At 45.2% G+C, this 26,657-nt stretch overlaps 1 protein-coding gene across 1 annotated transcript in view; it reads left to right on the forward strand.

The window, feature by feature from the left end:
* Positions 1-12,365, forward strand: part of LOC145409524 (sulfotransferase 1C4-like) — an 85,022-nt gene extending 72,657 nt beyond the window's left edge. The window contains exons 6-10 of the mRNA XM_080279916.1: positions 4,138-4,246; positions 4,338-4,449; positions 11,381-11,633; positions 11,915-12,081; positions 12,188-12,365. Of these exons, the coding sequence (XP_080136042.1) occupies positions 4,138-4,246; positions 4,338-4,449; positions 11,381-11,633; positions 11,915-12,081; positions 12,188-12,365 (819 nt within the window). The remainder of the gene's footprint in view (positions 1-4,137; positions 4,247-4,337; positions 4,450-11,380; positions 11,634-11,914; positions 12,082-12,187) is intronic.
* The last annotated feature ends 14,292 nt before the right edge of the window (positions 12,366-26,657 follow it).

The following is a 26,657-nucleotide window of genomic DNA, read 5'->3' on the forward strand; positions in this document are numbered from 1 at the left end:
GAATATGTCAAATTTGTTGTATGCTGATTATGTAGTAATGTTGACAAGTACCGGACAAGAACTTGGCAGGCAAGTGCAGTGTTTTACTGATGTCTGTGAGCGTCGTGCCTTGAGAGTAAATGTAGGGAAGGATAAAGTAATGGTTACTGAGAGAGAAGGTGACTCCCAATGGCATGTTACAGTGAATGGAGAGAGACTGGAATTGGTGAGAGAGTTCAAATACCCGGGTACAGTGATAGAAAAAAGGAAAATGAGCAAAAGAAGTTGAAAGTAGAGTGACACAAGGAAGAAAGGTAGCAGGTGCAATGAAGGCCTTGATAAGAAACAGAGGCCTGAGTGTTGCAGCTGCACAAGGCTTACATAAGGGTGTTAGTGTCAACTTTAACATGTGGGTGTGAGACTATGGTGTGGCATGAAAATGAAAAGTCAAGAGTAAGAGCAGTGGAGATGGGACTGCTGAGGAATGTATGTGGAGTACAGAGGGTGGATAGGATATGAAATAATGTGATTCGTGAAAGGTGTGGAGTGAGGAAGTCTGTGGACACCAGAATCGAAGAGAGTGTACTGAGATGGTATGGTCATGTGGAGAGAATGGATAATAATAGAGTGGTGAAAAAGGTATATCTAAGCGAATTTGAAGGAGAGAGGAGGCAAGGCAGGCCAAGGAGAAGGTGGAGAGATACAGTGGATGAGTGTGTGAGGAAGAGAGGTTTGGAAGTCGGTGAGGCTAGGGAACTGACAAGAGATCGAACTAGCTGGATGAATGTTGTGAGGGGAAGTGCATGATCAGGGATTTTTGGCACCCCTTTTTAACGTGGTGGTGTCCGGATTGACTCAATCGGATATGTTTATGTGAAGCTACAGAATGTAATGAATGTTTTTGGCGTATTTGATAGAGCCAGGATTCCGGGGGCTTGAATGATGAGTGAATGGAAGCGTGGCCCATTAGATTGGGCAAATTTGGGCTGTCTGGACATTGCTACTCCTCACCCTGCCCTTGGGTGGGTAGGGGGGTTTCAAGAATACTCCCCCAGTATCCCTGCTTGTCGTATGAGGCGACTAAAAGGGCTGGTGGTGGGTTAGTGCCCCACTCCATAAAAATAACTAACAAAACAAGCGAATAAAGTGCCTCGGACCCGGACGGACCATACATTGACGACTAAAGAATGGACAAAGGACATTCTGAGGGTGGGGACATGGAATGTAAGAGGAGTGAATGACGAAGTGTGAGAGAGATTGTGCAGGTGCTTGAGGATGCAAGAGTGGATATATGTGGATTGACTGAAACTAAATGGAAAGGTGAAAGGGTCAAAGAATGGGAATATGGTTTAGGAATATGTGCAGGAGAGGGCAAGAGAGGGAGTATGTCTGATGGTAAGTAAGAAGTTGAAGGAGAATATAAGAGAGTATGGAACAGAAGGTGCAAGGATTGTATGGGTGAGGATGAAAGTAGGTATACAAGCATGGGCGTTTGTGTGTGTATATGAGCTGACAGAGGACCGAGTGGCAAGAGTGAAAGATGAGTTTTGGGCGAGTGTAGAAGCATGTATGGACAAGTCTGAGAGGAGTGAGAGAGTGTTTTTGATTCGAGACATGAATGGCAAAGTTGGGAATGTACGAGTGGATGGAGTGGTTGGTCAGTGGGGTGTGCCAGCTGACGTAGATGGGAATGGTAGTGCTTTGGTGGACATCTGTGCTGGTAAGGGGTTAGCAATAGCCAACACCTACTTGCAGCATAAGATGATCCACAGGTCATGGTTGAGGAGACGAAGGGGAAGACAGGAGGAAACAGCTCCTGTGAGAATAGTGGAGAAATTGCAAGACAGTGAGAAAATGGCAGAGTATAAGAGCATAGTGGAAGAAAGATTGGGAAGGTATGAGTTACAGCAGATGGAAGGGGTGGAAGACGTATGTAAGATATTCACGGAAGAGATAGGCGCAGCGTGTGAGGTAGTTTGTGGAGTGAGGAGGAGATGCAGGGGTGTGCAATGGACAGCATGGTGGAATGATGAGGTGGAACGAGCTGTGGAACAAAAGAAGAAGGCATATAGTGAATGGTTAGCGAGTAGAGGTAGGGGAGAAGATGAGAGAAAGAAGAGAGAGGTATATGTGAGCAGGAGAAGGGATGTGAAGAGATTGGTGAAGGAGAGTATGAAGAAAGTGGATGAGGAGTTTGGAAGGAATCTAAGTGTGAAATGGAGGGAGAGTAAGATATTGTTTTGGAAGGAGGTAAAGAAAGTAAGGCAGTGTGAAAGGGGAAATAGTAGGGGAGTGAAAGATAGGAATAATAGATTGTTGGTGAAGAAGAGAGTGAAATTGAGGAGATGGAAGGAGCACTTTGAGGATTTGTTGAATGTAGAGAGTGAGAGCAGTGAGAGTAGAAGTGGTTGGGGAATGGCTGGGAGAAGGAGAGATGAGAAGAGGAAGAGATTAGTAGGACGGAAATAGTGGAAGCAATGAAGAAGATCAAGATGGGAAAGGTCCCAGGAATTGATGGAGTGTGTGGTGAAATGCTTAGGTATGGGGGTGAGATTGTAGTGGAGTGGATATGGAAGTTGTGTAGATTGGCTTGGGAAGAGGGAAGGGTTCCAGAGGACTGGAAATCAGGTATAATTATTCCTTTATACAAAGGAAAAGGGGAGAGAGAAGTATGTGGTAACCATAGGGGTATTTGCCTTCTTAGTGTGACTGGTAAAATATATGGTAGAATACTCATTGATAGGGTTAGGCATATGACAGAGGAGCTAGTTGGAGAAGAACAAGGGGGATTTAGGAAGGGAAAAGGGTGTGTAGATCAGATATTTGTTATAAGATGTTTAGTGGAGAAGTATCTAGAGAAGGGAAAGAAAGTGTATGCTGCCTTCATGGACTTGGAGAAAGCTTATGACAGAATAGATAGACAAGGTATGTGGAAGGTATTAAGAATATATGGAGTGGAGGGGAAATTGTTGAGTGCTGTGAAGAGTATGTACGAAGGAACTAGGACTACGGTGCAAGTGGATGGTGTGCTGAGTGAGTTCTTTGATCTCAGTGTGGGACTGAAACAGGGTTGTATGATGTCTCCATGGCTGTTTAATGTATACGTGGATGGGGTTGTAAAGAAGGTGCAAGGTAGGGCAGTGGATGTGGGGCTGGCTCTACTGAATGAGGGTGAGATTTGGAAGATTCTGGTGCTGTTGTTTGTTGATGATACAGTATTGTTGAGTGAAGATGAATGGGAGTTGCAAGGTTTGGTGAATGAATTTGGGACAGTGTGCAGGAGGAGGAATCTGAAAGTTAATGTAAACAAAAGTAATGTTATGGTGTTTGAGAGGAATGAAGTCACAGAATGCACGGTGTGGTTTGATGGCGAGAATATGGAGAATGTGAGTGCATTCGAGTACTTGGGTAGTGTGATGAGTAGGGATGGAACTTTGGAGGATGAAGTGCATGAAAGGGTACAGCAGGGAAGGAAGGTTGTTGGTTCACTGAAAGCAGTGATGAGAAATAGGGAGGTGAGTATGGAAGTTAAAGTCACTGCATGATAGTATTGTGATCCCTACCCTGACGTATGGAAGCGAGGCGTGGACCTTGCAAGAAGGGAACAAGTGAAGAGTGAGAGCAGTGGAAATGAGTTACTTGAGAGGAACATGTGGAGTGACGTGGAGGGACAGGTTGACGAATGAAGAAGTGAAGGAACGCTGTGGGGTGGATGTGGATGTGGTTGAGAAGATAAAGAGAAATACACTGAGGTGGTTTGGACATGTGGAGAGAATGGAGAATGAAAGACTGACTAAGAGGGTGTATTTAGGTGAGATGGAGGGAGGGAGAGGGAGGGGAAGACCGAGGATGAGGTGGAGGGATGGAGTTGAGAGGTATATGAGGGAGGGGGGGAGTGAGTAGGGGGGAAGGTAGTCAAATGGTGGATGACAGAGCGACTTGGAGGAGTTTTGTCTGTGGCCACCCTTTGCGGGATTAGGGCGTCGGGCTATAGATAGGTAGATAGATAGATTATTATTATTATTATTATTATTATTATTTTTAACATTATCGTTAATATTACCATTCTTCTGCTTATTACTTTTATTATTATTATTATTATTATTATTATTATTATTATTATTATTATTATTATTGACTTCCTTCTGCATTCTGCAGATTGCCGAGTTCACCAGCTTCTCGTCTATGGAAACCCGAGGGGAACCGATTGACAAAGCGTTCTACAACGAGGATGTGTGGAAGAAGCAGGGTGGCATGTTTAGGAAAGGTGAGAGAGAGAGAGAGAGAGAGAGAGAGAGAGAGAGAGAGAGAGAGAGAGAGAGAGAGAGAAGTATGAACACTTTTTTTCTTTATTCTAGGGATAAAGGGCGACTGGAAGAACCACTTCTCTCCAGAACTGAACCAAGAGATGGACCAATGGATCAGGGACAACGTGAAGGACACTGGCCTTAATTTCAAGTTTGGAGATTAGTGAGCTAATTGCATAGAGGTGTATTAAGTGACTACTGAGCTTTGGTAACACCCATTCCTTACCTGTTTAGTCTGCACAGTTTAATTCATTGTCCTCCTCTGTATAACTGATGCAAACTTTGTCAATATTAAGGTGAAATAAATAACAAACAAGGCAATATAAGGTTTGATATGCAAAATACATCGCTAAGGAAGAGGTGCTACCAAGCCTCCTTTGCCACATAAGATATGGGCCTCACTAAGATACAAGTTTTAGTGTAATCTTACTACCTCTGACTTCCTCATGGCTGACATTAAAATTTCTTCAGGTGATGTATTTTCTGCCATCACTGGCCTCAGTACTAACAAGGCATATGGGCCTGATGGGGTCCCTCCTGTTGTTCTCAAGAACTGTGCTTCTGTGCTTACACCCTGCCTAGGCAAACTCTTTCGCCTTTGTCTGTCAACTTGTACCTTTCCTTCTTGCTGGAAGTTTGCTCTCATTCAGCCAGTCCCAAAGAAGGGTGACCATTCCCAACCCTCCAACTATCGTCCAATTGCTTTAACGTCCTGTATTTCAAAAGTTTTCGAGTCAATTCTTAATAGAAAAATTTTAAGGCATCTTTCCTATCACAACCTTCTTTCCGATCGTCAGTATGGGTTCCGTCAGGGACGCTCCACTGGCGATCTTCTCACCTACCTTTCAGACTCCTGGTCATCCTCCTTTCGGGACTTTGGCGAAAGCTTTGCCATTGCACTTGACATCTCAAAGGCTTTCGATCGAGTCTGGCATAAATCTTTAATTTCCAAACTGCCCTCCTTCGGTTTCTATCCTTCTATCTGTGCCTTCATCGCTAGCTTCCTTTCTGGTCGTTCTATAGCCGCTGTTGTAGACGGCCATCGTTCTTCTCCTAGATTTATCAACAGTGGTGTTCCTCAGGGCTCTGTCCTATCACCAACTCTCTTCCTTTTATTCATCAATGATCTTCTAAGCTGTACATCTAACCCTATCCACTCATACGCTGACGACTCCACCCTTCACCTTTCCATTCGGTTCCCGCAACGCCCATCTCAACAGTTACTTCAACAAGCAAGGGATGAGGCTGTGGCACACCTAATGTCTGATTTGGCTTGTATCTCTGACTGGGGTAAAAATAATATGGTTGTCTTTAATGCATCTAAGACTCAGGTCTTACACCTATCAACCCGACAAAATCTTCCACAGGTATACCCACTAATGTTTAATAATATTCAGCTTAATCCTGCATCATCCTTGAACATGCTTGGGGTTTCATTTACTCAGGACTTATCTTGGAAAGATCATATTACATCTCTTGTAAAATCTGCTTCCAAGAGATTGGGTGTGCTAAGCCGACTCCGCTCTTTCTTTACCCCTGCACAATTGTTGACTCTATACAGGGGTTTTATCCGCCCCTGTGTGGAGTACAACTCTCATGCGTGGGGAGGCTCCCCACATACAGCTCTTCTCAATAGGGTGGAGTCAAAGGCTTTTCGTCTCATTAACTCTCCTCCTCTTACTGACTCCCTTCAACCTCTGTCTCTTCGCCGCACTGTTGCATCTTTATCTCTTTTCTATCGCTACTTTAATGGTCACTGCTCCTCTGAACTGTCTGCTTGCATTCCTCCACCTCTACGACGGGCGCGTAGCACCCGTCTGGCAGCAAACTCTCATCCTTTTTCTGTCCAACTCTCTAATGCAAGAGTTAACCGTTACTCCCAGTCTTTCATTTATGCAACAGGTCAGCTCTGGAACTGTCTCCCTCAGTCTGTATTTCCTGCTGCCTATGATCTCCAGTCTTTCAAACGCAGTGTGTCCAGGCATCTCAAAATGATCGGATCTTGAATTTGGCTCTATATTGTATTTTGTTTTTCTCTTGGAGGGAACTGTTACTGCGGGCTCATGGCCTTTGGTTCCTTCTTCCTCGCATTAAAAAAAAAAAAAAAAGACGATTTTATTCAGCTAGGAGAGCACCGTAGCAGTGAGGAGGTTAATGAAGCTGTATCCAACCCCTCCACTTCCAAAGGTCAGGCCTGGCACATTTGTAGGAGATAACTGCGATGTGCGTCCTCTCGATGTTTGGGGTAGCTGGCTTGACGATGATCATTCTGTGTCGCTTGCTGGTATTTCCCTCATTTCCCTCTCCTCCCTTAATCACTCACAGCACACTTGTATATTGGTATACCTTCACAAACTGTGTATCAATGAATAGCTTGGAGGTTAAATAAAGTCTGGTTTAACAAAATAATCTTTAACTATTCAAACACTATTATACAGTTAGGTACAAAGGGTTACACAGTATTAAGTCTGAGTGCTATATGAGTACGTCTTACTATCCCCACTCCCTGGCTATTACTGCCGGCTCTAAGCTCACAGTGGGGCGTGGGAAAAAAGGTGACAGTGTATCGAATGTTCGATGCTGATGCCTGTGAGGCAAGTTATGTGATGCTATGTTGCTATGTGAATCTTGAGATATGCTAAAAGTAAGTCTGACGTAAGTTATGATATATATACATATACACTGCAGGTAGATAAAATAACAGGTAATGAAAAATATAGTTAATAATTATATATGAATGCAAAAATATGGATACAACTTGTACACTCTTCTAGGCCTAATGAAATTGTCTGAAGCTGGCAAGAATAAATTGATGAGGGGTTGGTGAAGACTTAAGATGCCAAACCACACGCGCTGATATCCTTGTAGAGTTTTTTCCTTCTCCTCTCTAGTTGGTGAATCTCTTGAGTGTGTGGAAGAGTTTTGTTATTTGGGAGACATGTTGTGTGGTGGAGGTGGGGCTGGAGCTAGCTCTGTGGCTAGGGTGAGAAGTGGTTGGAAGAAGTTCAGGGAGCTCTTGCCTCTCCTGACATTGAGAGGGCTCTCCCTACGTGCTAAGGGGTCTTTGTATGCAGCATGTGTTAGGAGTGTAATGCTGTATGGCAGTGAGACCTGGGCAGTGAAAGAGGAAGATATTCGCCGGCTCAGACGTACAGAAATGACAATGATTAGGTGGATGTGCAGTGCATCCCTGCGTCCAAGGCCTGGAGGATCTGGGTTTACAATGGAAGAGTTGAGAGGTAGGATGGGACTGGAGTGTATTGGTGTTGTGATGAGGAGAGGTAGATTGAGGTGGTTTGGACATGTGGAGAGGATGGGGGATGATAATTGGGTGAGGAAGTTGAGAAGTGTTAATATTGGGGGTGGGGTTATGAGAGGTAGAACGAGAAAGACATGGGACGAGGTCATTAAGTGTGACCTCAGGGTTAAGGGACTGAACAGGGAGGCTGCAATGGATCGTGCAGCGTGGAGAGCCGCCATTAGGTGACCAAGGCCGACACATGCAAGCATGTTGGAGCCTTTAAAAACGAACGAGAGAGAGAACGAGTTAGGTGCCAGCCAACAACATGTCCAACGTTTTTTTTCTCACTACACACTGCTTCGCTTCACCTCCTACGTGGGGAAAAAAAAAGTCTTGATGATAATGATGATGATTTAGTTGTAGTTCTATGATAACAATGTATGCATTAAGCTAGGCTTTACTCCTTTTTTTTTTCTTATATAATTCTGGACTGCTTTGCTTCGACATTATCCCTATATTGGCCATGGCTGCCAAATTTGTAAGCAGTGTTATGGTGTAAGTTAAAAGACAAAGAACTTTAGATATACTGATTGCTATCCCGAAGTCATATCAACCAAAAGTCTCTGGAGGGGAAGCCTTCACGTGGTGGCACTGGTTTAATCAAGTGGCTCCACTGGCCGGTTATGTAAAAGTTCCTCAGCTCCTTCTCTATCCCCTGAAAGAAGGATGATGGAGTGCAGAGAATAATTTCAGCCTGCAGTCCACAGGGTTCACGTCCAGCTGAGTCCTGGGCCACAACAATAACAACAACGTCGGCCTAATACCGTCTGTATGTTTTCATCTGACACAAACGGCCACTTCCACAGCTTGAATATTAAATCATGGTTATGAGATATCAGATGAGCTTTAGTTATGAGGCGGGAATAAGCCTCCTTGGTTACTAGTCAAATTTATCCTCCAATCTGATTACACCTGGCCCATCAGGTGAACACAGACCAACTATAGCATGCAGACATTTAAGCTATGACTATATTATATACGGATGTCACACACTGTGGCACTGTACTGTTCATCTGATGCACAATGCACTCTGTATATAGATCAATATAGATCACTATACTGTGTAACATGTAAATACTGTAATGTTCATCTGATGCACAATGCACTCTGTATATAGATCACTATACTGTGTAACATGTAAATACAAATACCAGTATAGTCTCAACACTGAAGTTTTATTATTATCATTACCATTATACCGATGCTTTAATTCTGGCACTAGCAGGGGTACCCGGCGTTGCCCAGGTATATAGTTATGCATACCAACGGACCCCCAGACCCGCAGAGTACACCCCCTTTGCATGGGCAGCCCACGGGGGTCATGCCCTGCCTAAAACCTGATTCAGGCGGAGTTATACCACTTTGCAGTGTTGTTTTCCTTGCTAAAAATCTATCATACCACCACTATCATCACGGCCAACATAATTCCTACCACTATCATCACATCCACTATTATAGCTACCACTATCGTCACTGCATTCCTCATCTTCCCCCCCACTATCATCATTACATTCCTCATCTTCCTCCCACTATCATCACTACCAGTATCACCACTACTGGTACTGCTATTATCACTACCACTGTCACCACTACATTCCTCATCATCCCCTCACTATCATCACTACCACTATCAACACTACTACCATTATTGCTACCAGTATTATCACTACATTCCTCATCTTCCCCCCACTTTCATCACTACCACTATCACCACTACCGGTACTACTATTATCATTACAACTATCATCACTACTACTATCATCACTACCACTATCATCACTACGTTCCTCATTATCCCCTCACTGTCATCATTATCACTATCACCACTAATACTATTGCCACAACGACTATCATCACTACATTCACCATTCCCCACTATCACCACTACCACACCGGTAATACTATTATCACTTACAGTGTCATCACTACATTTCTCATCTTCCCTCACTATTATCACTCCCACTGTCACCACTGCTACTATTATCACTACAACTATCATCACTACATTCCTCATTTTCCCCCACTATTATCACTGCCACTGTCACCACTACTACTATTATCACCACCACTGTCATCACTATTGTCAGGTCAGACACTGTTTTGCTACTGGTACACCCGGCAACAGTTCCGCCTGGGCCCCCCAGTAGCGAGATATAGTAGATGTGGCACCAATGTGTGTGTTTGTTCGTTTGTACATGTTCGAAAAATGTTCGGATCGTCAACTCTCTCACTCCATTGTGAACGTGAATCGGCCTTTGTCAGCAGTTTTAATTAAAAGACAAATCCTCTTTAATCTGTGCTGATAAGCTTAATGACCTGAGAGAGAGAGAGAGAGAGAGAGAGAGAGAGAGAGAGAGAGGAGGGGGGGGAATAAGTTATGGAGGATATCCAATCATCGTGGAATATATTGTAACGGGTAGCAATGCAACAATATTTCATTTTTTTTATTGTTGTTAGGAATACAAAGTGTCAGTAACCTGAAACGATCCACAATAATGACTGGGAAAACTATTATCATGTCCAATACAAACAACCTAGCTGTTCGTCCCCCCCAACTCCGACCCACCTACCGTCCTGACCTCCCGTCTCTCCCCTATAACCACACACCGCCATCTGTGGAGTGAACTCAAAGGCCGAATCACGTTCACAATGGAGTGAGAGAGTTGACGATCCGAACATTTTTCGAGCATGTACAGACGAACAAACACACACACTTCTGCCACATCTACTATATTTCGCTACTGGGGGGCCCAGGCGGAACTGTTGCCGGGTGTACCATGTAATCCAGTACTACCTGTTCCATGGTCGGATCGTCGGCTACTAGACAGGCACCCCCACTGGTCTAGACCAGTGGGGAGGGTGACTAGACACCCTACAGGATGAAAAACAAGACATGTCAAAAGGCGGATGACCAATTTATGCCAACGACCATCTAGTAGGGTGGGTGGAGCTGGTTAGCCTTGGTTGGCAATCCACCTGGGAGAACGAAAACTCTGAGGTAAAACCTGGATAGCCATAGTCAGGGATTCCACACCCCTGTCCATAGGCTAGTGGTGAGCCCTCTCCTGACTTGGGAGGTTGGGTAGGGTTTGAATGCCCTCCCTGCAAAAAACAACCCCGTGCGAAATAAGAAAATGAAGAGGGACAGGGGTCAGTGCTTATTGCCCGACCCTGACCCAGTTTTGCTGGGAGGTCCTCCCTCGGGCGCCGGCCTGGTAGGATTTTTTGGGTCCTGTCATGCTGGCGCCCATCATGATGGTTGCTGGGTGAAGCCTACAGACCCCAGTGACCGAATGATGGGGGGGAACCCCGTAGCCCCAACCCTCCTTTTGATTCGCGTCATGGTGGTACAAAGGACGCACAAGCCCTAGGCTCCAAGCACGAGTTTAATCTTCGGAAGGTACTGCGGGGGGGGGCTTGGAACGTTCTAAGCCTTTCAAAGGATGATCGACTGTCTTTGTTGCCATGAGAATTGGGGCGACTGGGGGGGTCGGCATAGCTGCACTCTCTGAAGTGAGGCAAACCAGGCATGGTGAGATCAATAGTGATGGTTACACATACTACTGGTCAGGCTGTGATGATGGTACCCATCTTAGGGGTGTTGCTGTGGCAGCTGCAGCTCACTTTGTCTCTTGTGTCAACAGGGTTACTCCTATTGATGAGCATATAATGTTGGTGAAACTGAAGCACTCCTTGGGCTTCATCTCTCTTATTGCAGTGTATGCTCACTGAGATGAGTGACCTTGAAGAGAAAGAGCTATTCTACACCAAACTTGACTCTGTTGTGGAACAGTGCCCCCGCAAGAGATACACTCCTGGTCCTGGGCGGGTTTAATGCAGTTACTGGCACTGACAGGGAGGGCTTCGGGGATTATGTAGGTCCCCATGGCCCAGAAATCAGAAACTCCAATAGTACTTACCTTCTGGATGTTGCAAAATCCCATAAGTTAAGATTTGCTGGATCCTGGTTCCAGCGGCCAAATCTTTACCACTGGATTTGTTATCCCAATACTGGAGGGGTTGCTGAGGAGATTGATCCCATTCTTGTTAGTACTTGGAGGAGGATCCTTCAGAATTGCAGGGTTATCAGGAGTGCAGAGTTCTTTGCTAGTGATCACAGACTTGTTGCTGCTACAGTACTTTAAGGCTGCAAATAAAAAACAGAGATTCTCAAGATGCCACCTAAAAAGGTTCCATCTTGAGAAAACCAGTGATGAGGAGTGTGCATATGAGTATGCAGTGGCAGTCTCAAATCGATTTGAAGTGTTCAGCGCTGTTGAGCATCCTGTTAAATGATGGGATACCTTTAACTGTGCTACCCTGGCAGCAGCTAATGAGTGTACTGGAGACTGCCCAAGATCAAGGAGGGGATTCATCTCATGGGGCATGCTGGCCACAACTGAGGAGCATCGTGCTGCCAGACTGGCTGAGGATCAGGAACAGCAGACTTCTGTCTCAATGGGCACGAGTTTTACTGAAAAGGGACAAGGAGAGGTATGTCAAGAAAATCACTGAGGAGGTGGAAAGCTGATTTCATGTAAATAACCTTCGATCCGCCTACAGAGCCCTGAAGAAGCTCCACTCATGACCCACCTCTCAGACTAACTGTTCAGACAGCAGAGGGATGGCTCATGTCGAGGACAAACGAGTATAGGGCTCGTTGGGCTGAGTACTTTGAGCAGGTGTACATGGCCGAACGTCTCAGTGGAGAGCTTCTGTTGGCTGATGTACAACTACTGATGCTGTCCCACCAACTGACGAAGCTGTACCTTCTCTAGATGAAATCAAGAAGGCCGTGGCTAGGTTGAAATGTGGTAGAGCATCAGGTGTTTGTGACATCCCAGCAGAATTGATCAAAGCTAGGGGTGAAGCCATGATCAAGGGGTTACATGCAGTCATGGAAGCCATTTGGCTGACTGATATCATTCCTTCTGACTGGACAAAGGGTTTGGTCACCCCTACCTGGAAAGGAAAAGGAGACCAGCATGGCTGTAATAACTACCGGGATACTACAATGCTCAGTGTGCCAGGTAAAATTCTTGCTCACATTCTCGTGATGCATATCTGGGACCATCTGCTAAAGTTCCAGAGCCTGAGCAATCTGGATTCACGTTCAAGAGTCTACAATACTGTTGACCATATCCTAGCTCTTCGAGTGCTTGTGGAATGCTGTCTTGATTTACGACAAGGTCTGCAAGCAGCATGTTTGGATCTCAAGAAGGCGTTTGACTCTGTAGATTGGAAAGTACTATGGGTGCAGTGCCATAATTTTAAATGTTAGAATAAGCTAGTATTGTAAGTGTAATCTTAGGTAATAAATTATTATAAACATAGTCTGTACAATTCATAATTTAACCGTTAAGTTCTGTATTTAAGTCTAGTTTTAACTGATATTCATAATGTGACATTATTCTGATATTGATAGTACTAAATTAAGCATTGGTATGAATATGATTAATTGTTTATACATAGTGAACCAACCATTATTAACAAAGAAGTATAACCGCGAAAGTTTAGTAGAAATTAAAAATAGCAAATGTCTTTCTTTGTATTCAAATCTAGAGATTTATATGCTGAAGTTAATAATAGCCCCCTTTTGAACTATGCAGTGGTGAATTGAGAGTGTCTGAAGTAAAACTGTTGAAGGTAATCATTAGCGAAGCACGAAATTCATGTTATTGAGTCGTGTTTACAGCCACGTAGGCATAGGAAGCTCGCACGGGTAAAAAAACTGTTCTGATTCCTAATTGATTTGGCTTCATTATGATTAAAGATCTGTACGCTTATTACAAACATTTTAAACATCGTAAGTCATTAATCTACATATGTTAATTGCAAACTTATCTTTTGTATTCGTTGAAGATCCTAGAGAGTCAATAATAGTATAATCAGTTAAAGTTTTAGCCGATTTCCGAATACTGTCTGTAATGCTTATAAAAGGCGAGGGAGTCAGGAGACAAGACCTGTGTGCTGGGCAATCCCCAGGTCCTGTCCTCCCCACTTACTATTTTTTAACTAGCCCATACACCACTGCCCGGGCTAATGTATGGCCCGGCCTGCACTATAGGTGCAGGGAATCTTTGAACGAACGAACGAACAGCGCTTTTCCACCTGAGCTCGTCGGCGCCTCCTCCATTGGCGCCGCGCTGTCTACCCGGCTCTATTCCCGCCCTGCCCTCGTTTAGACCATCGTACTGCCGGGTGATCGCTACACCGGCCTCACCATCCACCGCTAAGCCCCGCCCATACTCGTCGATCATCGGGCAGCCGATCTCACCACCAACCATCGCACCTTCCCCTGCCTCTGCTGCCTTTCCCTCGTTCGCCAGTTTGCTGTCCCCGCTATGCTCTAATTGGAGAGCTTGTTCCTGCTTTTTCCCTGACGGGCTCTCTGTTTGCCCGTGCCCCAACAAGTGCGGGGCGAATATCTACAAACAAACAAAAGGCGCCAAGCACACACACACAACAAAGCCAGCCAGGAGACAGGACGTGTGTGCTGGGCAATCCCCAGGTCCTGTCCTCCCCTCTTACTGTTTTTTAACCAGCCCATAGCCCACTGACCGGGCTAATATATGGCCCGGCCTGCACTATAGGTTCAGGGAATCTTTGAACGAACGAACGAACGGCGCCAAGCAATGAGACCGGTGCTTCTCTCCATCATTGCAGGTTAGTGTCGAACTCTCATCCTCCCCCTCTCCTTTTTTCTCCCTCGTGTAATGAGTCTTCATATTCGAAAGTTAAATAAGTCATATTTTCCCCTGATCCCTCTTGTACTGATTAAATGAGACCGGCGCTTCTCTCCGTCATTGCAGATCGTCCGTTTCAAGCTACTGCCAAAACACCTCACACACTCACACCCCCTCCCCTTTTTTAACTAGTTCATGGAGCCTAAATAACAAATATATCGGCTGGTCCATTTTGTTTACAGTCCATTTTGATTACAGTTTATTTGATCACTGTTCCTATAATATTCGTGACTTTACTGTATATAATTCTGAAGTTATACGAGTTTAATCTTAAGAGAGTGTCTTAGTATTCTTCGATTCTTCCCGCGAGTCCAACTGTGGCCACGGGATTAATATGTGTATCTGTAGTCTTTCAATATTAGCTTGTAAAGATTAAAATCTCCAGTGATGTAGATCCTTATTATTATCTCGTTTGGGTTTATTCACAGTGAAGAGTAATGTGTCTCAGTTCTTAATGCTTAGTAAATCTTAGATTAGGTAATTTCGCGTTCGAGTTTTGCTATCCTTAAGGAGTGGTAATAATGAGTGGCCCGCAAGGTGTGCTAATATCTAACTATTCACGCCCTCTCAGATAAGATCATGCTACCACATTCCCCATAAACTCTCCAAAAGTTTCACACTACCACATTTCCCATAAACCCTCTAATAAGATCACACTACCCATTTTCCATAATCTCTAAAATTTCCCAGCATTGCACTGATGGTTTTCTATTATCTCCTTTATTACGCTGGGGTCATTTATTGATGACTAAAATTTCTTGCATTACACTGGTGACTAAATTTTCCTGCATTACATGGGAACTTTTGTGACTTCATGGTATCCCCACAGGGATAATCTGACTGATTGCTGGCTCGTACTCAAACACTGAGAGTGCTGCCAAGTGTGGAAGGGGAACATCCGACTTCTTCCCAGTAAGTTCTGGTGTAAGACAGGGATGTGTCCTTGTCCCCACACTTTTCAACACATGTATGGATTGGGTACTGGACCGGGCTGTGAGTTGAAGTCGCTGTGGGGTATCAATTGGCAATTTCAGGGTTACTGACCTTGACTTTGTTGATGGTGCAGTTATCCTAGCGGAGTCACTGGAGATACAACTGAGTGCCCTCGAGGAATTTCATGAGAATGTGAAGCCACTGGGATTAGAGGTTTTCTGGGCCAAGACCAAGGTCCAGGCATTTGGTGGCTTGCTGGTTGAAGCAGTTCAGTCTGTTCAAGCATGTGGTGAGGATATAGAAGTCTTGGAAAGATTCACTTATCTTGGTAGTGTGGTCCGCACCAATGGTAGATCAGACAGTGAGATCTCTCGTCGCATTGGTCTGGCTTACGGGGTTATGGATTTACTCAATTTGGGTATTTGGTACTGTTGCTATTTGTGTAGAAGGACAAAAGTTCACATCTTCAGGGCGCTTGTGCTCTCTGTCATACTTTATGGCTGTGAGACATGGACACTAAACAGTGACTTGAAGCAGCAAATTGACTCCTTTGATACTAAATGTGTCACAGGATCATGGGATATCCCTGGTTCAACCAAGGTGAGTAACAAGCAACTACTCTGTGAGATTGAATCGAGGCCTATTACCCACATAATACATCATCTTCAACTCCAGCTGTATGGGCATGTGGCCCTGAGGCTGATCTTACTCACAGGGTGATCTCTGAACGATTTAACCCAGGGTGGAGGAGGACAAGGGGAAGGCCACATAACTCATGGCTGGAGCAGGTCTATCACTCCTGTCGGAAGATACGTAAAGGGGGAAGAGTCGCTGCCTGGAGGGTCGCACTGAGGGACCCACGTGGGTGGAGTCGGAGGGTGAGTGAGGTTATGCTCCAAGACATGTTTGCCCCTTCTTGACAGATTAATATCGTCACTACATTCCCCACTATTATCACTATCACTACCACTATCACCACAACTATTATTACCACTACCACTATAATCACTACAGTCCTCACTTCTCCACACTATCATAACTACCACTATCAGCACTACTACTATTATCACTACCATTATCACTATCATCATCCCCATACTGCTCATCCTCTCCACACTATCACCAGTACTACTATCACCACTACTGCTATCATCACTACCACTGTCATCACTACATTCATCTTCCTCAGTATCATCACAACCACTATCACCACTACTATTATTATCACTGCCACTATCATCACTGCATCCCTCATCTTCTCCCACTATCATCATTGCCACTATCACCACCACCACCTTCATCAACACTACATTCCTTGTCTTTCCTTCCTTTTTCTATTAACTTCTTATCATTTCTTATCAGTTCTCTTATAATGTCCCTTTCATTCACTTCGGCTGAAATGAGACACACCTCCCACCCACCTCCTCTACACCGCCCTCCCACCTCCTGTACACCACCCTCCCACCCACACCACACCACCCACCTACACCACCCACCAACCTACACCATCCACCCACCTACATTACCCACCCACTCATGCCATCCACCCACCTACACCACCCCCCAACTTACACCATCCACCCACCTACATCACCCACCCACACATACCACCCACCCACCCACCTACACAACCCACCCACCTACATCACCCACCCACCTACATCACCCTCCCATTCACACCACCCACCAGGCTACACCATCCACCCACCAACACCACCCACCCACCTACATCACCCACCCACCTACATCACCCTCCCATTCACACCACCCACCAGGCTACACCATCCACCCACCAACACCACCCACCCACCTACAGCACCCACCCACCTACAACACCCTACACCACCCACCCACCTACATCATCCATCCACCTACACCACCCCCACCTACATCACCCACCCACCTACACCACCCTCCCACCTACACCACCCACCCACCTATATCACCCACCCACCTACACCACCCACCCGCCTATATCACCCACTCACCTACACCACCCTCCCACATACACCACCCAGCCACCTATATCACCCACCCACCTACACCACCCTCCCACATACACCACCCACCTACACCACCCACCCACCTACACCACCCTCCCACTCACACCACCCACCTACACCACCCACCCACCTACACCACCCTCCCACTTACACCACCCACCCACCTACATGACTCTCCCACTTACATCACCCTCCCACCTCCTGTATATCACCCTTCCACCTACATCACCCTCCCACCTACACCACCCACCTTCCTACACCATTCTCCCACCTACATCACCCTCCCACATACACCATCCACCCACATACACCACCCACTCACTTACACCACCCACCCACCTGCACCACTCACTCACCTACACCAGCCACCAACACACACCACCAACCCACTTCTACCACCCACCCACATACACCCTCCACCCACCTACACCACCCAACCATCCTATACCAAACCCAAACACCTTCACCACCCACCCACCTACACCCTCCACCCACCTACACCACCCACCCACTTACACCACCCAACAGACCTACATCACCCACACACCTTCACCACCCACCCACATACACCCTCCACACACCTACACCACCCACCCACTTACACCAGCCACTCTAGTAACCCCTGCCATTTAATATTAAGTTTCGATTCCGGGAGAGGAGGGTGTAGCCCCACCCCACCCTCCACCCCGTCAAGGTGTAAATAGGAAACGTCAGTCTCCGTGGTTCTATCCTGCCTAAAACCTAATCGGGGTGAAGGTTTACCTTTGGCCAAAATTTTGTTTTTCTCTGTTAAAAAAAAAAAACTATGACATAATACTGAGCACGCACACACACACACACACACACACACACACACACACACACACACACACACACACACACTTCACTTTACTGTATATAAGACAGATGTTAAAAATTTCCATCTAGGGGCCGTATACGCGGTGGCACAGGAGGCTTGGTAGCACTTTTTCTTTAGCGATTTGTTTTGCATACTACACCTTACTATTCTTTTGTAATATATTAATATCGTACTAATATCTACGTGGTTTGCATACGTAACATACAAGAGGGTACTCACGTGTAGTATACAGAATGAATCGCTTGGGAAAAAGGGATACGAAATCTCCAATGCCACTTAGAATGTGATCAGTAGTTTCTGTTTATATCCTTACCCTGGGGTGGAGGAGGGTCATTATCTGTCTATCTGTCTATGATTAACTATCTATTGTAATGCTATCACCAGCGATGTCGACCGAGCCTACCTGTTGGTGTCGAGTAGACTCATGGGTCCGTTCGTGGTCTGTCTCACTGCTTCCATAGTCGACCTGCCTCTGCCTCTCAACCAGGCAAACTATCGGCCCAACTACTACAGTTAAACAAGATTTCTCACCCATTTTCTCCTTCTCTGGCGTCATGGCCCTGCCTGCAGCTGATCGACCCAACGTGTGGTGTGGAGTGTTTGTGCTTGGCTGTGGGAAGTGATATGAGGGTTATTTGTGTTTGTCAGTGTTGAATTCCAGCTGGAAGAGGAAGGACAAGAGTTTGTGTGGGGTACTTTTAGACATCCTCTGACTACCGGTTCCCTGTCGTTTCTTTCTATGGGCTGAGTACATTTATATTTACTACAACAACCTAAGGGACTCGACCTAGTAGTGCGTGCCTATATAGTGTAATATAATGTAACAAATATTGTGTAGAAGTGTTGGAGTGTGGTAAAAGTATATATATCTGCATCTTATGATGGGATGAGGGATGATTAAGGTTTAAATGTAATTTATTGTTATTTACGCTTATTTCTTAATTAACTGTGTATCTTGCATTAGTATATACTGAGTAATTGGTTATCATTTAACTATTATTGGATTGTTCACTTTGCACAAAAGTCCTGTAATGAACCTGATTGTTTGGTGTTTCCTTCCCATTTTCTTGCTGATGTTTCTTTCCCCTTTATTATGGATACCTCTTTCGGCAGGCATAATAGGAACAATTTGAGTACTCCGTTTGGTGTCCATACTTAACTTATCACGCCCGCTGTGTGGATTATCTTGTAATGTTGCTAGGCAGGTGTAGCGATCGTGACGCTATCTATATCTACCTGTCCATCATTCTACCTCTCTATCTATCCCCAGACGCCGTAATTCAATAAGGAGTAACCTGGACCTTCTTTCAGCTAAGGATTACTTTCGTAACACATCCTCCTTACCGAATTATTCTGTACATCACACGTCAGTATCCTTCTGTATATTACTGATGCAAACCTTATATTTACCAAATTAAAACCACGGAAAAAATATGGAAAGAAACATGAAGATGTAGGCAAAAATAAATCGCCAAGGAAGAGGTGCTACGAAGCCTGCTATGCCACTTAGAATTCAACTCACCTGGGTTGGTATTCTGAAATCTACAGGTGGATTCCTTCTTATAATTGTGATGTTATCCCATGAAGGGCAGGTAAAGGTGAGGGCAAATCTCTCTCTTCCCCCCCCCCCTCTCTCTCTCTCTCTCTCTCTCTCTCTCTCTCCCAGATCTGTCTATGATCTCTTCGCCTTTACAACCACCAGCCACACGTGTTACCATATCGTAATTTATCGTCAGGGCAATTATACACACACATAAGCATCTTCACAAAGATGAACGAACACACAGCGGAAAAGTCTAACCATCTGAAAACGCCCACAAGAAGAGGTGGGGTTCTCACTGTATTTCACCAGTTGTCAAGTTTCTTCAGACATAACTGGGAATATAGCTCGATTCTTTGACTTTTGTTACATATACTTTTAGAAATATGGAAGAATGGTTTATATCTCCTTTTCTCCCTGGTAATAGAGTCTTCAATTCCTCTTTGCTGTGCTCTATGTTCTATCATGAAATTATGTTTCAGCGGTGAAGGAGGATGTGTGAAGTGCATATGTGACTTAGTGTGTTGTGATGGAAGCCTGTGTGTGTGAGGTATGATGTAAAATTAAAAACAGGTGATATGTGAAGAGAAATGGATGATTAGTAACGCCACCTTTAGCCTTTGATTCCTTCTTCGGGTTAAAACGCACACGCACACACACACACACACACATACACACACGTTATGTCAAAGTCGCACTCCCACCCACACTCGCCTATTCTCTCTCTCTCTCTCTCTCTCTATACAAATTGCCCGCCCATGACAGGCGTGTACAAACCGGCCGCTACACTACATAGATAAGTACATACATACATACATAGTACATACATACTTAATTCACTGAATACTTATTCACTATGGCCATACTGAAAATTGTACACACAACAAAAAAACTATCGTTACACCTTCTGCGCGATATGAAATGACACTACGAATGAAGGTTCTTGATAACAGGCTCCTCCATTGGTATCCCTGCGTGTGTTTGTTGCATCTGCTCGAATCAAGTGATCAACACTCTGAAATGAGGCAGTAGGAGTTGACCTGCCCACAGGAACTCTCTATCGGACATAGGTGGAATCCTAGTCGAACAAGTAATTAGATAAGTATTTTAACGCTCTAATATTACCGTGTTATGGTTGATGAAATAATGCTTTTGCTTCTCACATACAGGTTTTGTGTTTCACCATTGAGTAAATAACACCCCTGTATACAGACATAAGTGCTTAGTGATACTGTTCGACGCATTGTTTTCACTCAACCTTTGTGAATGTTTATCATAATACTAAACATTATATAATCACACTATCAGTTACCGCTAACTGATAACAGAAGAACCTCTGGGCTAGGTGAATAGTGCACATCGTCCACATAGAACATGAAAGACTTCTTGCGTTATTATTAGACATATATGTTTGCATAATATACTATTACACGTGGTTAGAAAAACAACAAATGCATGCCTTTTTTATTATATCAGTATCTGGTATAACCACCCCCTGCAGCTATAACCTCATTCAGACGACGAGGCATGCTTGCCATCAGCGAAGACGTCAGGTTGCTTCCTGCGGAGCTTCGCAACTGTTCCCAGGTTTGCAATGCAGCTGTAGTAACAGCTGCACTGCATCGAGGAAGGTCCATTTCTGCCATGCGTGATGTCATAGCAACCCACAGGTGTTCAACTGGGTTTAAGTCAGGGGATCTGGGTGGGTGTGGGAGCAGAGTAATCTCTGGATGCTGCCTAAACCACTCTTGGACTGCTCTACATGTGTGGATCGGACTGTTGTCTTGAACTAGGTAAAAGTGTTCTGGCTCTGGGAATAGCAGACTCCTTACTGAAGGAAGCAGAACCTCCTCCAGTAATTCCACATACTTGAGCCCGGTAAACCGTCCTGGACCAACAGCAGCCAGCTCCCCAACACCACCTGCATGCATCCACCCGAATAAGCCCACACTGACTGCCGCTCCTTCTGCTAGCAATCACGTGATCCTCGTCGTATCTAAAAACACAATGATGACAGTTGATTGAGTGCAAAGGGCTTGTGGACACACACACACACACACACACACACACACACACACACACACGCACGCGCACGCACACGCACGCACGCACGCACGCACGCGCACAGGCCCACGCACACACACACAGTAAGAGAGAGAGAGAGAGAGAGAGACTAACCTCGTATTTATCTCTCGCCAAAGGAGTTTTGAGTATGCTGGCCCGTCACTGCAAAATGTCTTCTCGTCACAGAAGACTACACGGTCCCAAAAACTGTCTGGTTTGTCAGCATACGTCAGTACATACTCCATTCTCGCCTCCTTATGCAAGTCAGTTAGCTCTGGCTTTGTTGCTGGTTTACGAGCACGCAGTGCATTGGAGTCATGCCTATTGCGAATAGTTTGTGAAGTGCACTGTACTGTAGATTAAGGTCACTGCGAATGCTGACTGCAGGTTTGAAGGGGTCGTTAGCAACGGCAGCTGCAATGCTCTGGTTAAGAGATTGGAAACGTATGTCATATTGCATAATTATTGTGATTTACATATATTACACAGTAGTAAGTTCAGCAAACATCACCCTATAACAGTAGGATAACTCCATCACCATGTCCTCCTCGACAGTCGTGCAGCGTGGGCGACCGCTTCGTGGCATGTCGTCTAAAGTGCCAGTCTCATCATTTCGCCGAATCCACCGATACACACTCGGTCTTGAAACGCCTGTCCGCCGAGCTATATCAGCGATACTGATGCCCTCCCTGTGCATGGCAAGAATAGCTCCACGGGTAGGCTGAGAGGTTTCCATGGTGTATGAGACTACCACGCCAGGTGTTGTGTCCATTTCAACTCCTATAGAATCACGAAACACTCAAAGGCTCTGAAATGATCAGTAACTCAGGATTCGGACATCTGAGCCAATTCCACTGAATAATGGAATGATACGCCTCAGATGCCTCCACCGAGCATAGGAGGTTACGTAAAACATAGGTAAACTCGGTAAGACCATGTCAAACTATTGCCCTAATGGTAAGGCAACGTAGGGCTTGGGTCCATTATTACAGAATGCATATTTATTATAAGCTATATCCATTGCTTCTCCCATGCATATTTCTACCTCGTCCTATTTGGCAACTCACCCACTGTCAGGCTTACCAACCCTAGCGAGACAGCCAGGTTGTTCAGTATGAAACACATCGGACCCCCTGTAACGATAGTTTTTTTGCTGTGTGTACATCCGAGAGAGAGAGAGAGAGAGAGAGAGAGAGAGCATGGAGGTGGATCCGACCTGGAGTTGGCACTATAATCACATTTCTGTCTCGAAGTCCCTCTCTCTCTCTCACTTTTACACACACACACACACACACACACACACACACACACTATCACAACCCTGGTCCTGTGCATTGATTCTTGTTGCCACCACTGATACCTAACCCATGCAACAATCTGCAACCTACATGCAGCTGTGCAACGCTGGCAAGACTGCATGGTGGTGTTGCTGTGGTGACGGGTGGTGGAGGGGGGAGAAAGACTGCAGGGGAGGGAGGAGGGGGGAGGAGAGAGGAGGAACAGAGGTGTGGCGGGAGGAAATAGAGATAGTGATGGGGAAAGAGAGAGAGAGAGAGAGAGAGAGAGAGAGAGAGAGAGAGAGAGAGAGATTTGCAATATTTGGCTCACTGCAAGACGTTGCTTCCGTTCTGATCAGTGATGAAGGGAGGAGGAGGGGAAGACGAGAGGAAGGAAGGTAAGATGGAAGGGAGGGAGAGGGAGGAAGAAGAGGGAGGAAGAAGGAGGGGAGGGAGGGGGGCAATGAAGAGGGACAGGAGGGAGATGAGAGAGTGCAGGTACGAGGGAGGGGGAAGGAAGGGAGAGAAATGAAGGAGGTAGGGAGGCTGGAGGAAAGGTAGGGAGGAGAAGAGAGGGTAGAGGTAGACGAGGAAGAAGGGAGTAGACAGGGGGGTGGGGAGGAGAAATGGAGGAAGAAAGAGAGAGGAGGAAGGAGGGGGAGGAGAGGGAAGGATTGGAGACCCGGAAGAGAAGAAAACTGGGAGCCTTAGGGTTATCATTCAAGTAGCTCTGAGATTTCTTAACACTTTTGCTCTTGCGATTTATTCTGCCCATTCCACTTAAATGTCCCCAATAATACCGAAACTCTCTCTCTCTCTCTCTCTCTCTGTTTTAATGAAATATGATTTAGGCATCCCTTGCGCCCGTTTTCTTTGTTGCTGCACTAGTAGAAAACGAAAGATATATATTACTAACTAAACCATTTTTTTTCACTTACAAAAACGTCCTGTGGTCTAGCGGGTTAAGGCGCTCTTACTGAATGTTTGCTGGGGTAATATCTTCAAGTATTGCCACTCAGGGATGAACGACTGGTCACTGGATTAAGAAGGCTAACCACGGGACCCTACGCTCAAAAGAGGAACGAAAGATTACTGTGGGTATGAGGTTGTGTCTATCTATCTGTGTATCTATCTATCTATCTATCTATCGCCAGACGCCTTAACCACGTAAGGGCTGGCCACAAACAAATGGCCTTCATGTCACACTGGGCACTGCTGTCTGGCTGCCTTCTCTCCAACTCACCCCCTCCTTCCCCTACCAAATACCTTTCCACCCCATTCTTCCATCTCATTCTTGGTCTCCCCCTCCCCCTCTTCTTCCCTTCCTCCACCTCACTCACATACACTCTCCTAGTCAGTCTCTCAATCTCCGTCTCCACATTATGTCTTAAGGTAACAGCTACGGCAATTTTGCTCTCTTAATCATGAGGTAGTTTTTACGCAAGAGAGAAAGAATAAGTCGTTGAGGAAAAGGTGTTACGGAGCTTCCTTACTAGAACATGTACAGGCTTTCGTAAGTACTGTATCTCTAAGAATCTTGCGTCTCTCTCTCTCTCTCTCTCTCTCTCTCTCTCTCACTCTCTGTTAGTCTGTCTCTGTCTCTGTCTGTCAGTCTGTCTGTCTGTCTCTCTCTCTCTCTCTCTGTTTTTCTGTCTGTCTGTCTGTCTGTCTGTCTCTCCCTCTCTCTCTCTCTCTCTCTCTCTCTGTTTTTCTGTCTGTCTGTCTGTCTCTGTCTCTGTCTCTGTCTCTGTTTCTCTCTCTCTCTCTCTCTCTCTCTCTCTCTCTCTCTCTCTCTCTCTCTCTCTCTCTCAGCTACCAGTGAGTTATCGCAGCCTCACCAGGGGTTCTCAAACATACTTACGATAGAATTCCTGTCGTAACTAAGATATCTTTTTATACAGGAAGAACTAGACAAGGGAAGACATTTTTTTTTCACTGCTTTCCCTGATCGTCCTGTAGGAAATAATGATAACCATTGTAATTGTCGCTTCGTAACTAAGATATATTTTAGGACAGGAGACAGAGGCAGATATATTTTAGGACAGGAGACAGAGGCAGATATATTTTAGGACAGGAGACAGAGGCAGATATATTTTAGTACAGGAGACAGAGGCAGATTGGACAGTCTCATTGCCCTTTCTGCAATTCACAATCCTACTTACGACAGGAAATGGTTCGTAAGTGTGTTTGTGCTGCTTGATCCTGGTTTGTAGCAAGTTAGCATTATCACCATCATCATCATCGTTGTAATGATTCGCCTTCTCCTCGTCCTCGTCCTCTTCTTTCTCCTCCTCCTCCTCCTCCTCCTCCTCATCCTCCTCCTCATCATCATCATCACCATCATCACTATCATCAAACCTCTTTTCCACTTGCAGGTGGGGTGAGGCAGGGTCCAGACAGTAGGAAAAGGAAAGGAATATGATAATGGGAGATGTAAACAGCAGCTCAACCGGTGAAATGGGCCACACACTCATTCACTCACCATTCAAGCCCCTGGAATCCTGACCTCACCTCACAGATATACCTTTCCATATACCAAAGGACCATCAGGTAATATTTTAACTTGGTGTACCACTTCTATATGATAAACCAAAATACAGTACCAATAATATTCTCAACACCAGCCAACTTTACTGTTGTCATCAAGATATTGTGATTTATATGTACTATCATGATAACCAATTTCTTTACGCCGCTATCGAGAGGAAGGTGGAAGATAGGGTTGGTGTATGGGCAAGGTAATGGATGGTGGTGGTTCAGTAGTGTGTGTGTGTGTGTGTGTGTGTGTGTGTCACCAATGTCTCCTCCCCTGGTCTAGCTCCAATCTTGTCCTCCACTTCCCTTTTCTCAAGGCGGGTGAAGAACGTACACTACTTTTACTCTAACTTGGCCCAAATTTGTCATCTTTTAGCAATTAGCTTCACATTGCACGGTGACTGAAAAGGATAGCACTACAGCTCTACATGCTTACCACAGCACTTCTTCTTGACTAGCATCATATTCTACTGCTATTATTACAACTCAGCATTCAAGGTGGAGATGGTAATTTTTGGCCAAGTTAGAGTAGAAAGGATATAGTGATCGTGATAGTATTGTATATAGAGGTAAAACAGAAATCTCTTTATTGTCTGAAATGGGTGGAATATTTATTGAAATTGTGCAATGTACCGTATATAATTTTTAACAAGATCCATTGACTGAGTAACCATGACGACATACTCGTATAAACATACACATACTTACGTCACACGTCACAACGAATGTTCTTGTGTATTTTCGTTTTCGGTGACAAAAATGACGTCGGTAATACAGCCTTGAAATATATCGAGAGAAGCATCGTGTAAGAGTGGAAGATAGAATTGTGTATAAAAAAAAAAAGAGTCGCTTATTCAGAGTTGTTAAGGATGTTGAGTAGCTTGTTGGAGGCATCAGTGAGTCCTATATGCATTCAAGGACCAAATCATCTAGTATTTCACCTCTTCACCTCGCTTTCCTCTCCTAGCTAATATTTCTAAGCTGAGAGAGGCTCGGTATCTCTGGCCTAGGACGCTACTCTTAGCTACTTTGCCAGGGATGGAGGGCAGTGACGGACATGCCCTAAGTGTGACGCAGACGCACTGAAATAGAAGGTTAATTTTATGTCTCTGG

This window comes from Coenobita brevimanus, chromosome 9 (genome assembly GCF_032717465.1).
Source record: "Coenobita brevimanus isolate Jiangsu-jjx chromosome 9, ASM3271746v2, whole genome shotgun sequence".
In the NCBI taxonomy this organism is placed as follows: Eukaryota; Metazoa; Arthropoda; class Malacostraca; order Decapoda; family Coenobitidae; genus Coenobita; species Coenobita brevimanus.